The following is a 14,131-nucleotide window of genomic DNA, read 5'->3' as shown; positions in this document are numbered from 1 at the left end:
GACAAGATCTTAGGGTCAGAAAAATGTTGAGATCAATAAGGTAAAATAATATTTTGGGTAATGTAAAAAATTAATTTTACATTTGCAGTTCACCTTTGGACAAAGCAGTGTAATAGTATGTCTCCCTGTCTGGTTTTCCAGGGCAGTTTTAATGGAAGTTTGATATCTGTGTGATTTCTTTGCATGAAGTGTAAATGATCACAGGTTGATCCATTGTAAGCCTGAGAGACTGAAAGACCCTATAACAAAAACCAGAAGTCTATTGCAATCGGGAGTCTGATAATATCATTTTAAAGCTAATTTTCCTTACTTTTCCAGTGGAAGGGTATGATGTCATTCTCTCTCCTCCCACTGTAAACTAAGCTGCTGTCAACGTTTGCTGCCTCTGCCACTGAGAGAACAGTTCACTTAAGTACAGCTGCAGTACCTTGTTCTGTGATACCCATCAGCATCATTCACTGTGCGAGTTTGGGTTTGTAACCATGATATCAAGACTGGTCTTTCTACTTTTCTGTGGACATATTGCACTAAACCTGGGAAATGCTCAGAAATTGCCAAGAGGCAAGTAGCTATGACAACTTTGTGTTTTTTGGAAAATGTCTGTGTTTTTGCGATACAAATTTGCTTTCAGTATGTAAGGAAGGATTAAAGACTATCTGAAAGAGAAATATAAGAGAAAGGCAGCCTGCAGGGCAAAATTCAGGTACAAGAGATAGTTGTTTAAACTCTTAAACTTAACTGAAGCAAAGACCTAAACATATCCATTGTAGCTTGTGAATCCAGTAAGAATTGCCATGCAACAAAGAGGACTAATTCTAGTGCTTTTATGATGGTTTAGACAATATTGTGTATGTTTATGGCACTAAAATCTTCAAGGAAATGGGGTTGAGTGCACCCCAAGTTTTTGGCAGGGGATTTCAGTCCTGTTTTGGAACAAAAGTTCTATGCTTTTCAGTTAGATCCATCCTTATTAGTATTGCAATTCACCTCTGGAAGTCTGTATGTATTCTTTCAAGAGAAAAATGGGATTTATTAAGAGACTACATTTCAAAACTCTGCACTCCACATGAAAAAAACCCATGTCGTGGATATTTGTTTATATATATATATATATCCCTCTGCTGGATTTTGGAAGTAGTTTTGCAGAACTGAAAGAGACCCTCCTCTTTTCCTTGTTAATTTGATCTGTGTAACATTGGCATTTTGTGATTATTCTATTGCTGCAAGAACAACAGATGTAGTGTAAAATTAAAACCATTTTTCTAAATCTAGATTATGAAGTATTTCGTAGCACATTGCTGCATGTACTGCCATCCACTTAGTAGAAATGCCTATATAAGTCCTGTCTGTGCTTTGTAGATGCATTTTATATCTGCAGACTGCTGCAGTCAGCAAAGTTTACAGGAGAAGCTGTAACTTTTTTTTATTATTTAGTTGATTAGAGCCATGTTATGCCACAGAGCAGTGTCCTTGAGGACACCCTAGAGTATGACATACCTTAGGTGGGGGAATAAAGGGGTGCTGGGAGAAGAGGAAGATGCAACTCGCATCCAAGATAAAAACATATCAGGAGTTTTATGTCTAGATGTTCCCTCTGAAAATGTCTTGCTTTTTGGATTCCCCAAGCCCACTGGAATTGAAGAGTGTTGTGATAATAGTGAAGCAACACACAGACTGTGTTCTCTCATTACTGATATAAAAATACAGCTCAGTTCAAATAGTCTTTTAAGCCCTTAGTTCCTGCACGCACACACAAAATCCACCCCTTCTGGGTAAGTTTACACTAGAACTTTTGTGTCTTTACAATAATAAAAAATAATTACTATCCGCAGACATAGGGTATTAGTATGCCAAGATTATACAGTACTTATATAAGTGCTGTCTGCTTTTGGAGGATGGAGATTTTCCAATGCCCACATTATGTGGATAGTATTATTTAACTTTCTGCTCACTTTGATGGGATGATAACCATGAGTATGTTTAACAGTAAAGTTCTGGCAAAACTTAGAGCTTCACTTTTCATGCTGCAATCACAGGACGTGATCTCTGGACACATTCTTGCTCTGCTAATGTAATAAAGCAAAAAACAGTTCCACTTTTCATTTGAACTAAAGCTGCAGGTGGAAATGCCAGGTTCATGTTGTTTAATTGACTTTGAAAGGGCTCTCCCTTTGCAAATGTATAAACATACAGTTTCTGACCCTGGCAGATATCATTTCAGATTATTATTTTTATTGGGTTGGACATACTGTACATTGGTTCCTGGGTTGTTTATCTAGGAATACTCAAAGATGTCTTTGTTAGAGCATTCCTGTTTGACTAGAACTGTGTACATTTCCATAAATGAGCAGTATGATGATTAGATTTTAAGCACTTCTAAAGTAAGAGAGGTTTGGGGGAGTTCTGTCTCATTATTAAGGTGGTCCACTTTGTCTTGTAAAATCACTCCATGGAGTACAAATGTAAACTTTTTTATATGTTGTTCAGTCTCAGTTGCACACAGCACACTTAAGTGGAGCTCCAGAGCCACTCCTACTGTTTAGGCAGCAAAGAATCCTGTGGCACCTTATAGACTAACAGACGTTTTGGAGCATGAGCTTTCGTGAGTGAATACCCACTTCTTCAGACATGCATCTGAAGAAGTGGGTATTCACCCACGAAAGCTCATGCTCCAAAACGTCTGTTAGTCTATAAGGTGCCACAGGATTCTTTGCTGCTTTTACAGATCCAGACTAACACGGCTACCCTTCTGATACTCCTACTGTTTAGAGTACAGCAGAATCTGTTTTGTATTACCTGAGAGAGGCTCCAGACAAATTCATTTTCTCGTAGTGGGGTAGCCTGTGATAGATTCACAGTATAAAATTTTTAATTCTTACTGCTGCTGTGGAATCCCAGTTCGAGTCTCCTCTCCAGGAGGTGAAATGTACTGATCCCTGGCCTCATGCAATGGGATTTCCTTTCAATGGTCCAAGGATGAAATACAATTTTGCAGCTGTAGGGAAGGCAGCCAATAAACCCTTTGGATGTCAGTGATTTGCAGAGCCTTTCTTTGGAAAGACTGTCATATTCAAATATGCCTTTCATGAGGCTGGAATACACATGGCTCTCTCTTCCAGGATACTTATGTGCTGCCACCCCACAGGCATGTGTTTGACTAAAATGATGAGAAATGTCTGTGAATGTTTTATTTTTCTTTGCCATTCCTGAGTTGTCCTACTAACAAACACTTGCTTTAAGCATTTCATCTCTGAAAGTTAGTGCAATGCTGGAGGAATGCATTGGAAACCTAAATAATTATATACAGAACATGACATTAAAAGAACTTTAAGGTTGCAAAGTCAAGAACTCAAAATAAGGAAATGCCAGAGATAAGGTTGCCACATTAATTCTGCCCCTGTGTGCACATGCACTATAACAGTGGCTCTTAACCTTTCCAGACTACTGTACCCATTTCAGGAGTCTGATTTGTCTTCTGTACCCCAAGTTTCACCTCACTTAAAAACTATTTGCTTACAACATTAGACATAAAAATACAAAAAAGTGGCACAACACACTATTACTGACAAATTGCGTAGTTTGTCATTTTTACCATATAATTATAAAATACATCAATTGGAATATAAATATTGTACTTACAGTGACTAGTATATAGAGCAGTATAAAGAGGTCATTGTATGAAATTTGAGTTTGTACTAACTTTGCTAGTGCTTTTTAGGTAGCCTGTTGTAAAACTAGGCAGCTATCTAGAGGAGTTGATGTACCACCTGGGAGACCTCTGAGTGCCCTCAGGGGTACATGTACAACTTGTTGAGAACCACTGTATTATAATACAGTCTTATCGAACATCATGTAAGAGCTCTGTGACAGAGTAGGTAACTGAGAAGTTCCACATGATTATTTCTGTAAAAGCTAGAAATAGAACCCAGCTTTCCTGGTTCTCAGTCTAGTGCCTTGAATAGAAGAAAACATCTTTTCTCTTGGAACTCTTCACCACATTCTAAGGGGTTTTTGTGTTTTGCTGTGAAGGCACTATGGTTCATAGCTGTCCCCTCATATTGAAATTCAAAATTAACATCCCATTCAGATGGATAGCATAGGTCACAGCTTTAAATTAGGCTGGCTGTTGAGTCAGGCAGAGCTCACCACATCGATTATATGTAGTCCATGTTTGGAAGGTTTTCATCACAATTACAGGAGCTAGAATCTTAATTTTTAATAAGCGACAAAGAGTCCTGTGGCACCTGATAGACTAACAGAAGTATTGAAGAATAAGCTTTTGTGGGTGAATACCCACTTTCTTTGTTGCTTTTTACAGATTCAGACTAACATGGCTACCCCTCTGATACTTAATTTTTAATGAAAATTTAAGATTTTCAGTAATATGATAGGAAGAGGTGGATTCTGCCAAAAATAGAGAACTGTGGATAAAACAATATAATTATCAAATATTTCTCCTTACAATACTTAGCACTTACATTCTGCAGCTCTTTTCATCTTCAAAGAGTTTTGAAGGCATTAACCTCCTGGTACTCACTGAGGAGTTTAACCACATCTTATGTAACCTTACAGATCTCTTTATTGTCAAGCTTTCCCTGATTTACTAATCTATCTTGGTGAATAATTTGAATTGAAACACATTTTTTCTTCTATACAGTTAAGCCAAGTTCAGACGTTTTCTATGATCTCACATTTCCCCCCTCACACAAATATTCTGATGTGGAGACCTTCCACCGCTGTTATACTTCTGTGCAATACCGTCATATCTGACCTAATGGGTGTGGAGGTGTCGTTTGGGGAAATACAGCTAAATAGATGAGAAAAGAGAAATGGCTTCACATGAGAGAAGGCTACATGAATTTTCCTTAAATTAAGGAAAGCATACAATTTATGTGGCAGTATATAACAGAAACATTCTCTCTTCTATAGATAGTGACAGAGTGCAAAAGAAGATATGGCACTGAAGAATAGTTTAATGAGCAGAGTGAATCTGAGCAAAATGAAAAATCTATCCTAATGCATCAGGACTAAACAAGTACAGAACAGGAGACAAAGTTTCAAGGCACAATCCACAAGATTGTATCTCCTTGAAAACCATATTTCTCTGGCTCCTATTCTCTTAAGACATGATCCAAATGCTTTTGAAGTTAATGGGCTTTGCAGCAGGACCATGGTGTTGGTAAAAAGCATTTTATTGTTTTAGTTTTCTGGATGGACTTTCTGTGGACAGCACAGATGTGCATAGAAATCAATTATCTTGAGCACCACAGACGCTGTGTTTAACAGACGCTGCCAAGATGTTGCCTGCAGAGTGCAGCGGAAGGCAGTCTGGTTAGAAGTTGGAACCCCATAGTCAGGGAAATTCAGGTCAGCTTTTCCTTTTCCTTTTACTTTCCCAGCTGACTGTAACCAGACAGTAAACACAAACCTGGCATCAGATGGTCATCATTCTTTTTCTTTCTTCTTCTACTCTTTCCTATTGTCTCACTTTCTCTGGCTGTTTCCATGTATCCTCCTATGTTTTCTTTTATTGGAGCTGAAAGGAATCTGAAGTTACTCAGTTTTATAAACTAGAATGACCTTATGGTTGCATTAAACCAGAGCAGCACAAATTTTGCTTTGGGTTACTGAGTTTCTGACTGCAGGGTATACACCTGCATTCTTGGTGCTTGAATGGTAATCACTTCTGACAATTCTGGCCTGTCCTTACTTTGCAGGTAGGGCACAAAACAGCCTGTTTCACCCTCCTTGTTAGTGCCACCTACACAGGAGCAGGGGAAGATATAGACTTATGCGGTAGGTTGACAGGCTTGTTGAGGACACCTGGTTCAATAATTTTCTATGCATGTTACTGTCAGCAGAGGGAGCTGATGGGAAAAGTATAGCGGTACTGCAATGGAAGAGGGTATGCAGATGGCACCCTTCAAAACATGACAGTCACCTTAGATGATAATCTCAGTATTTGCACTGTTGGAAATATATGCTGTTGTAAGAAAAGAGACCTAAAAGGGAACAGTGCACATACAGAAGTAACCTTACTTATTTTTACAAGGCAGCTTTTGGAGAGTGATCACTGCATTCACAGTACTCTTCCCAACTTCTTACATTCCGCTTTTTAAAAGAGCATGAGGTTAGTTTTCCCCATTCTAAATGTGTTGGCTGTGTTACGTTTTGTAATACTTGTTCCTAACCACAGGTTAAACCTTAGCATGTATTTATGTTTTTGTGTCAAACAATTAGAACAATGGAGATTTATTATGGTGTATTCTATGGTTGTCAAAACAGAATAGCCAAATGTTAGTCCTAAAATATTTGAGGGGGAGGCAGCATTTCTTTGATAGCTATAGGATAAAAGGCCAGAAACTATAATGAAGGAGAAAAATATCCTCCTGAGCACTATTTATTTGAACAAATAATGAAAATGCCATATCAAAGTAGCGCTTCCTCCCCCCAAAAAAGAGGAAATTACCAAATGGGTTACAGATAAATTTTCCATATTTTACAGAAGTGCTTTCAAGAGACTGCTTTTAAAAAGAGACAGATTCTTTAAGCTTTAACACCCATTATAATAAAGGAGAGGCAATTCAGACTAGGTGACTTACCTTTTTTTTTTTTTTTTTGTTAATAGCTGCAAGGAAAAATGTTAAGGAAAATAAACTTGTGTAAAATAATTCCCCTATGTTAATGCTACAGAAATGGCACTATGGTTCTATAAGAAATCCCCGTAAGAGCCTTTATTCCAAAGAAAGTATAACTAAATTTCTAGGAATGTTCAGTCAACAAATATGTCAAGTCAAATTCACTGCCTCCTGTTTATCTTTAAAGAGTCCTCTCTGCCCCAACAACTCAGGCAATTTTACAGTTTATTTTGCCAAAATTAACTTAATCAGCTAGTCAAGTATGGCCTAAAATCACAGCATAAAAAACCCAGTATTGAACACCAGGATTTCCTAGTCAAGGGTAATCTGGTATTCCAAAATCCTATTTTTACAATAACATTGGCTATAATCCTGCAATTAGATGCATGTGGATGGATCCATTAAAGATCTGCCCATACAGTTCAAATTTCTGGATCAGTAGCATAGTAATTAAATACCTCTAAAATAATCTTAGTGTTGTATAACCTTGACATCTTATCTGTCTTGTTTAATTTTCAGATTCGCAATAAATAGCTCTTTCTGTGCATTATTCTTCAATCTTTAGCCACCTATCTTTTTTGTGTCTCTAAAATATATTTTCTTTGGGGCTTTGTACAGTATAAAAATTGAAATAACATCTTTACAGTGTACATATTACAGTGTGTGCTTAGTGAAATATATTTGTTTTACATTGTTGTGAATATAGTGTTGATGAAAATGACTAAGAGTAGTGGCATGATTCAAGCTTTATGTGACCAGAGGCTGGACCAGTTTTCCCTGCACAGATGTCCTAAACCACACAAAATCTGACTGGCAGTACTGTATAACATTTTTCCCAGATTTGGACCTTAGCGTCCAAAATATGGGTGTTAACATGAAAACCTCCAAGCTTAGTTACCAGCTTGGACCTGGTAAAGCTGCCACTACCCAAAAAATTAGAGTGTTTTGGGGCACTCTGGTCCCCCCAACAACCTTCCCTGGGGACCCCAAGACCCAAATTCCTTGAGTCTTACAACAAAGGGGAATAAACCATTTCCCCACCCCTTCTCCCTTCCAGGTGTTCGCTCCCTGGGTTCCTGGAGAGATACACAGAAGCAAGCTCCGTGAATCTAAACAGAGGGACTCCACCCTCCCTATTTCCAGTCCTGAAACACAAGTACTTCCCTCTTCACCAAGAGGGTATGCAAAGTCAGGCTTAGTAAATCTAACACAAAGAGATTTTCCCCCTGACTTCTTCCTCCCACCAATTCCCTGGTGAGTTGCAGACTTAATTCCCTGGAATTCCCACTAAAGAAAAACTCCAACAGGTCTAAAAAAGAAAGCTTTATAAGAAGAAAGAAAAATACATAAAAATGGTCTTTCTGTATTAAGGTGACAAATACAGGGTCAATTGCTTAAAAGAAATATGAATAAACAGCCTTATCCACAAAGAATACAATTTAACGCATTCCAGCAACTACACATATGTAAATACAAAAAAACAAACCTATGGTCTTCCTATCTTTGTACTTACAACTTGGAAACAGAAGATTAGAAAGCTGGAGATAGAAAAATCATCCTCATAACCGAGAGGGTCAGACACAAGACAAAGAACAAAGAACTCACATCCAAAACTTCCCTCCACCCAGATTTGAAAAAGTCTTGTTTCCTGATTGGTCTTCTGGTCAGGTGTTTCAGGTTACTCCTTTCCAGGTGAAAGAAACATTAACCCTTAGCTATCTGTTTATGACACGCCCCCCAAATTGCAGACAGTGGGGAAGCTCACTGGCGGCGATTTCTTCCTAGAACTTTAAAATAAACAGATTAATACAACACATGCACCTTTACATATACCACTAAGTATATAACTAACAGACTTGTACATTTTAAGAACACTGTTTAACTACTGGATTCTGGGAAACTCTCGCGGGAGAGAGCATCAGCTACTTTTTAGAAGCTCCTGAAATGTGCTGAATTTCAAAATCAAAATCTTGGAGAGCTAAACTCCAACGAAGAAGTTTCTTGTTGTTCCCCTTGGCAGTATGAAGCCACTTTAGTGCAGCATGGTCAGTTTGTAGCTGGAACCGCCGTCCCCAAACATATGGGCGTAGCTTTTCCAGGGCGTACACAATGGCGTAGCATTCCTTTTCACTGACTGACCAGTGACTTTCCCTCTCAGTTTTTTGCTGAGAAACACGACAGGATGGAAGTTGTGATCCGTTGCTTCCTGCATGAGAACTGCTCCTATACCACGCTCAGATGCATCCGTGGTTACTAGGAATGGCTTGTCAAAGTCCGGGGCCCTGAGCACAGGGTCAGACACAAGACAAAGAACAAAGAACTCACACCCAAAACTTCCCTCCACCCAGATTTGAAAAAGTCTTGTTTCCTGATTGGTCTTCTGGTCAGGTGTTTCAGGTTACTCCTTTCCAGGTGAAAGAGACATTAACCCTTAGCTATCTGTTCATGACAAGTACTTATGCTAAATCAGCCCTGTGCCATTCCAACTGAGCAACATGGTTGCTCAGGCAAAAATGTGGGATGGTTTTATGGTATGCAGAGTATGAACCATCAAACATATTTGCACTGCTGATGAGCTAAGTCACAATTAAAATTTTGGTCACAAAAAATTAAGGGACCATTCACTTGCCCTGACCCACCACACTGGATGAATGATAAAGACTTGCAAACATCTAAGGCTAGATTGTGTCTGGCTCAGCAGAGATGCATACAGTAGACAGAGAGCATCCAAGTAGCCATCACCCATGCCCTTCCCAGGGTCTGGGTAAAATACCAGTGAGAAGCTGAGTCACTGTTATGGTGACCAGATGAGAGATGCAGGGGTAGGGAAGGGGGGTGCCGGCAGAGCAACAACAAAACAAAAAACCCAAGAGCCGGCGGCGGAAGAAAAAACAAAAACAAAAGCGGGAAAAAAAAAGCCACTGGATCAAAGGAAAAATTGGTGGGGGCTGAGCACCCACCGGCAGCTCCACACCCCGCCCCGCCCCACCCCGCACCAGCTCAGCTTTGCTCTGCCTCCACCTCCCCAGAGATGGCTGCTGCATCCTGCTTCTCCTCGCTCCCTCTAGTGCTTGCGCTGCCATACAGCTGATTAGCGCAAGCCTGGGAGGGAGGGGTGAGGAGGAGGAATGCGGTGTGCTTGGGGAAGAGGCGGGGCCAGGTGAGGATTTGGGGAGGGATCCACTGGGGGAGGGAGGGGCAGAGTCAGGGTGAGGCCAAGGTGGAGTCGGGGTGTGAGGGCATGAGCCCCCTCCCCCTGCACTCTGGAGGGCAAAATATCAGGACAATTCGCATCCAGACCAACAAACAAGTAAATATCGGGACATTTCCGATAAAATCGAGAAGTCTGGTTACCCTAGGCACTGTGCCTGGCTGAAACTGTTGGAGGTGTACTATTTTTACTAAAAGGGGCTTGAGGGGAGGGGCTGCTTCCTTCCAGAAAAAACAGCATGTTTGCCCAAGAGTGGAAGGGAGTATTGGCTGTACTTGTATAAAGGGAAGTGGAGCTCCTGCCCATAGAGGATTTCTGGCCTAGTCAGAATGCCTCAGGTTCCTACAGAAGCATGGGTCCTCACTGACCCTTCACCTTCCTACTCCTCTTCTCACACCACAGTGTAATGGCAATATCTTAAAACCAAGACCTGGCTTCTAGTTTGTTAAATATTGTTGCCTTTTTGCTGAGCTGTAGCATTTTATAAGGCTTTAGTATAACTTAGCTTTTTTGGAAGGGAAATAAGTGACACAGAGGCTCCAAAATATTTCCCTAGTCTACTTGTCCCCATACTATGTGCACAAGTGCTGTTTACCTTGAAGATGTCAAAGCAGCAGGTCTATACACAGGTAATTCCACAAGCAAAAACCCCTAGCTAAGATGCTGCTGTGTCCAAGGAACACCACAATGGAGGGATGCTGTTCGAGTGTAATTATTGGTTTAGAATACTACTATTTTCATTGAATTCTGTAATTAAAATCTGTGTGTCATGTTGTTGTATCCATGTTTGTTCCAGGATATTAGAGAGGCAAGGTGGGTGAGGTAATATCTTTTATTGGACCAATTTCTGCTGGTAACAGAGACAGGCTTTCCAGCTTACACAGAGCTCTTCTTCAGTCTGGGAAATGTACTCAGAATGTCATCAAATACAAAGTGGAACGGCTTGTTTAGCATAAGTAGTTAACACATATTTCAAGGGACTATTCAAGATGAAGTGGCCCATTAACACCTCTCCAGTCAAGGGGGAGGGAAATGGGGACTGGAGGGAAAAAAATCCCAAAGCTGGGGGTGATTAGTGTATTATAAAGTGTTGTGGTGAGCCATAAATCCAGTGTTTCAGTCTGTGATTTTTAGTGTTTATCAAAGTTATTAATTTTAGTTCCCAGGCTCATCTTTTGAAGGTTTTGTGCAGGTTTTCTTTGATGATGAGGACTGAGAGGTCAGATCTAGATAGACTGCTTTGTGAAAAGTATTCACCTGCAGGTGACATTCTGTTTTTGTCTTCTATCAGTTTTCTGTGTGAGTGGAGTGATTATCTGGTTTCATCCACATAGTTGTTGTTGGGGCATTTAGTGCACTGAATAAGATACACCACATGTTGTGAAAGGCATGTGAAGGACCCCTGGATCTTGAAAGATGAATTGTGGGGAGTGCTGATCATCATAGCGCACGTCCAGACTAACCCGCGGCATCGGCGGGTTAAAATCGATTGCTCGGGGATCAATATATCGCGTCTAGTCTGGACGCGATGTATCGATCCCCGAGCACGCTTACATCGATTCCGGAACTCCATCAACCCGAACGGAGTTCCGGAATCGACACGGAAAGCCGCGGACATCCATGCCGCGCCGTCCAGATGGGTGAGTACCTCGATTTTAGAAATTCGACTTCAGCTACGTTATTCCCGTAGCTGAAGTTGCGTATCTAAAATCGATTTTAATACCTAGTCTGGACGTGGCCATAGAAGTGGAGGTATGTCTACAGGTTTTGCATCTGTTGTTCTGGCAGGGCCTAGTGCCACTTTGAGTTGGTGTGTCCTGATATGTTAGGAGCATGCCACTGATGATGAGCTTGGAAAGGTTGGGAGGGGTGGTTTGAAGTCCAGAAGAGGGCGTTCAGGAAAGATTTCTGTCAAGATGCACTCCCCATCGAGTATGGGTTGTAATTATTTAATGATAGGTGACAACTAGTGATGTGTGGTTGGAACCCGTATGGGGTACCATTAAACAATTACAACTCATACTTGATGGGGACCACATCCTGAAAGAAATCATTCCCAAACCCCCTCTTCTGGCCTTCAAATTGAAAGCGGTAATTCAGCATATGTTATGAAATATATATTCTTAAAATGGCACAGAACTGTATGCTTAGATATATTTGTGTACTTTATGTATTTTCAGGTTTCTGCAATATCCCTAAACCTATTAAAGGAAAACATGCTTCAGAAAAAACAGCAAGTTGTAACTTTCTCCCATCACCACCCCAATTCAGCAGTTATTGCCTTGTGGGTCTATAAATGGCAGCAGTTTAAAAGAGCATGCTCTGTTTGAGTTCACACAATTAATACTTTGGGAACTATCCAAGTGTAGAGGTTTGGCAGTGGATCTGGGGAAATACAGCATTTTTGTTGTTGTTTTTGAACTTGCTTAGGGAAAAATCCTCTCTCTTTTGTCCAGTTCTTGCCAGCGTGTCATATTTATTGTTCATACAGATTTTCTCTTCTTTGATATTAAGTATAGAAATTATTTGGATCACAGAAAATTGTTGTTAGTTCAAAAATATAAAGAAGTAAACAAAACTTCCAGGAATGTAATTCTCACTTGAAGCAATTGAATGTGTTCTGGCAGGATTGATTCACCTTTTGCTGCAGTTCAAGTCTAAACAAGAAGAAGGGATAAATTAAGATAGTGTACAAATAAACAAGAGGTGAACATGCAGAAAAATATTTAACATCAAATCTTTGCTTTTTATTAATCAGTTTAGTTGTTCTTTGCGTGATTGCATGTGTACATTCCACTCTTGGTGTCTGTGTGCCCAGTGTATGGCTGCTGGAAACTCTTTCCCAGTCTGGTACCCATTGGGTGGCTCAAGCACCCTCTGGTGCCGCTCGCCACTGCATTCAGGTATAAAGGATAGAGCCACCCCAACTCCTCTCAGTTCCTTCTTATTGCTCATGATGGTTGTTGAAATCCCTGTTCATTACTAGAACAGTTTTCTCTCAGCTTTGTATGCGATATACTTAGTTAAGTAGTTAGTATCACTGTTAGAGTTTTAAGTGTTAATTGTGTTTTTAAAAAAAGCTTTTTCAGTTTGTTGTTTTCCCCCTGTTGTGGGGTTCTGCTGCCGGCACTGAGACATCAAGCTGGGTGCTTCTTGCTCAAGGCCTATGTCAGTAAGTGACCCGCACAGTAGTTGTCTGAAGTGCCTGGATGAAGCACACGTAAAGGACCAAGGCCAGATTTGCTGGGAATTCAAGCCTAAAACAAAGAAAGATAGGGAAGCTAGGCTGAAATTCCTGCCAGTGGAGGCAGCACACCGGTCACCATCAGAGCCATCCTGGTTTGACTCAGTGTTGCGTGCTGAAGCTTCAATGAGAAGCATGCCTCTAGCGTTATCCGAGTCCTGGCACCAGTCTCCCTCGCCGGTGCTGAGGAAGCAATGTAAGATATCTACATAGGTTCTGGCCACGGGAAGATCTCCATCCTCCAAGTCTGGTAAGAGGGGAGAGAAGGAGTTGAGTCGAGTTCCTCTGAAATCTAAGCACTCTTCCTCCAAGTCAGTGCTTCAGTTGGCTCTGGCACCAAAATGGGCACCATCTAGCCTAGTGCCAGAAGTGGAACCATCAACTTAATTGGCACTGCAACAAGATATGATCTTAGTGACAACTACCTCAGAGGAGTTTGCAGCAGCAAGAATTTGCCCTGCCTCTCAGTGCCAGTGTCTATCAGAGAAAGAGCCTGATCCCTCAGTACCATTGCTCTGTCTGGCACCAGCGCCAGCAGTACATCCTATGATACTACAGTTGCCTGCTTCCCAAGCAGTCTGCTGTCAGCACTGTGAGGAAGTCAGCGATGATGGTGATATTCTGCCCATCATGAGGTGCTTGGCTCCAAGGAGGGATAGCTCAGTGGTTTGAGCATTGGCCTGCTAAACTCAGGGTTGTGAGTTCAATCCTTGAGGGGGCCACTTAGGGATCTGGGGCAAAATCAGTACTTGGTCCTGCTAGTGAAGGCAGGGGGCTGGACTTGATGATCTTTCAAGGTCCCTTCCAGTTCTAGGAGATTAGGATATTTCCATTAATTTATTACCTGGCACTGATTGGATCAGCCCCTCCGTGGTCAAAGGAAGGGGAATCTTCATCGTTGGATTTGGAGGTGGGATCTTACATCTCAGAAGCCTGAAGCAAGACCTGCTGGTCCCCCTGTAAATCTTCTGTCCCTCCTACTATCATGACCCCACAATGGGAATGTGGCCAGGTCTCTGGTGTCTAGCCTTATATAAA

At 41.0% G+C, this 14,131-nt stretch overlaps 1 protein-coding gene across 26 annotated transcripts in view; it reads left to right on the top strand.

Annotated features, from left to right (window-relative positions):
* Positions 1 to 408: 408 nt before the first annotated feature.
* Positions 409 to 14,131, top strand: part of ABI3BP (ABI family member 3 binding protein) — a 325,810-nt gene continuing 312,087 nt past the window's right edge. For all 26 annotated transcript variants that reach the window (XM_050956429.1, XM_050956543.1, XM_050956513.1 and 23 more), the window contains exon 1: positions 409 to 561. In XM_050956429.1, coding sequence (XP_050812386.1) covers positions 483 to 561 — 79 coding nt within the window. In that variant the 5' untranslated portion in view covers positions 409 to 482. The remainder of the gene's footprint in view (positions 562 to 14,131) is intronic.

This window comes from Gopherus flavomarginatus, chromosome 1 (assembly GCF_025201925.1).
Source record: "Gopherus flavomarginatus isolate rGopFla2 chromosome 1, rGopFla2.mat.asm, whole genome shotgun sequence".
NCBI classification, from domain to species: Eukaryota; Metazoa; Chordata; order Testudines; family Testudinidae; genus Gopherus; species Gopherus flavomarginatus.
This window is presented reverse-complemented; position numbering and strand designations above follow the sequence as displayed.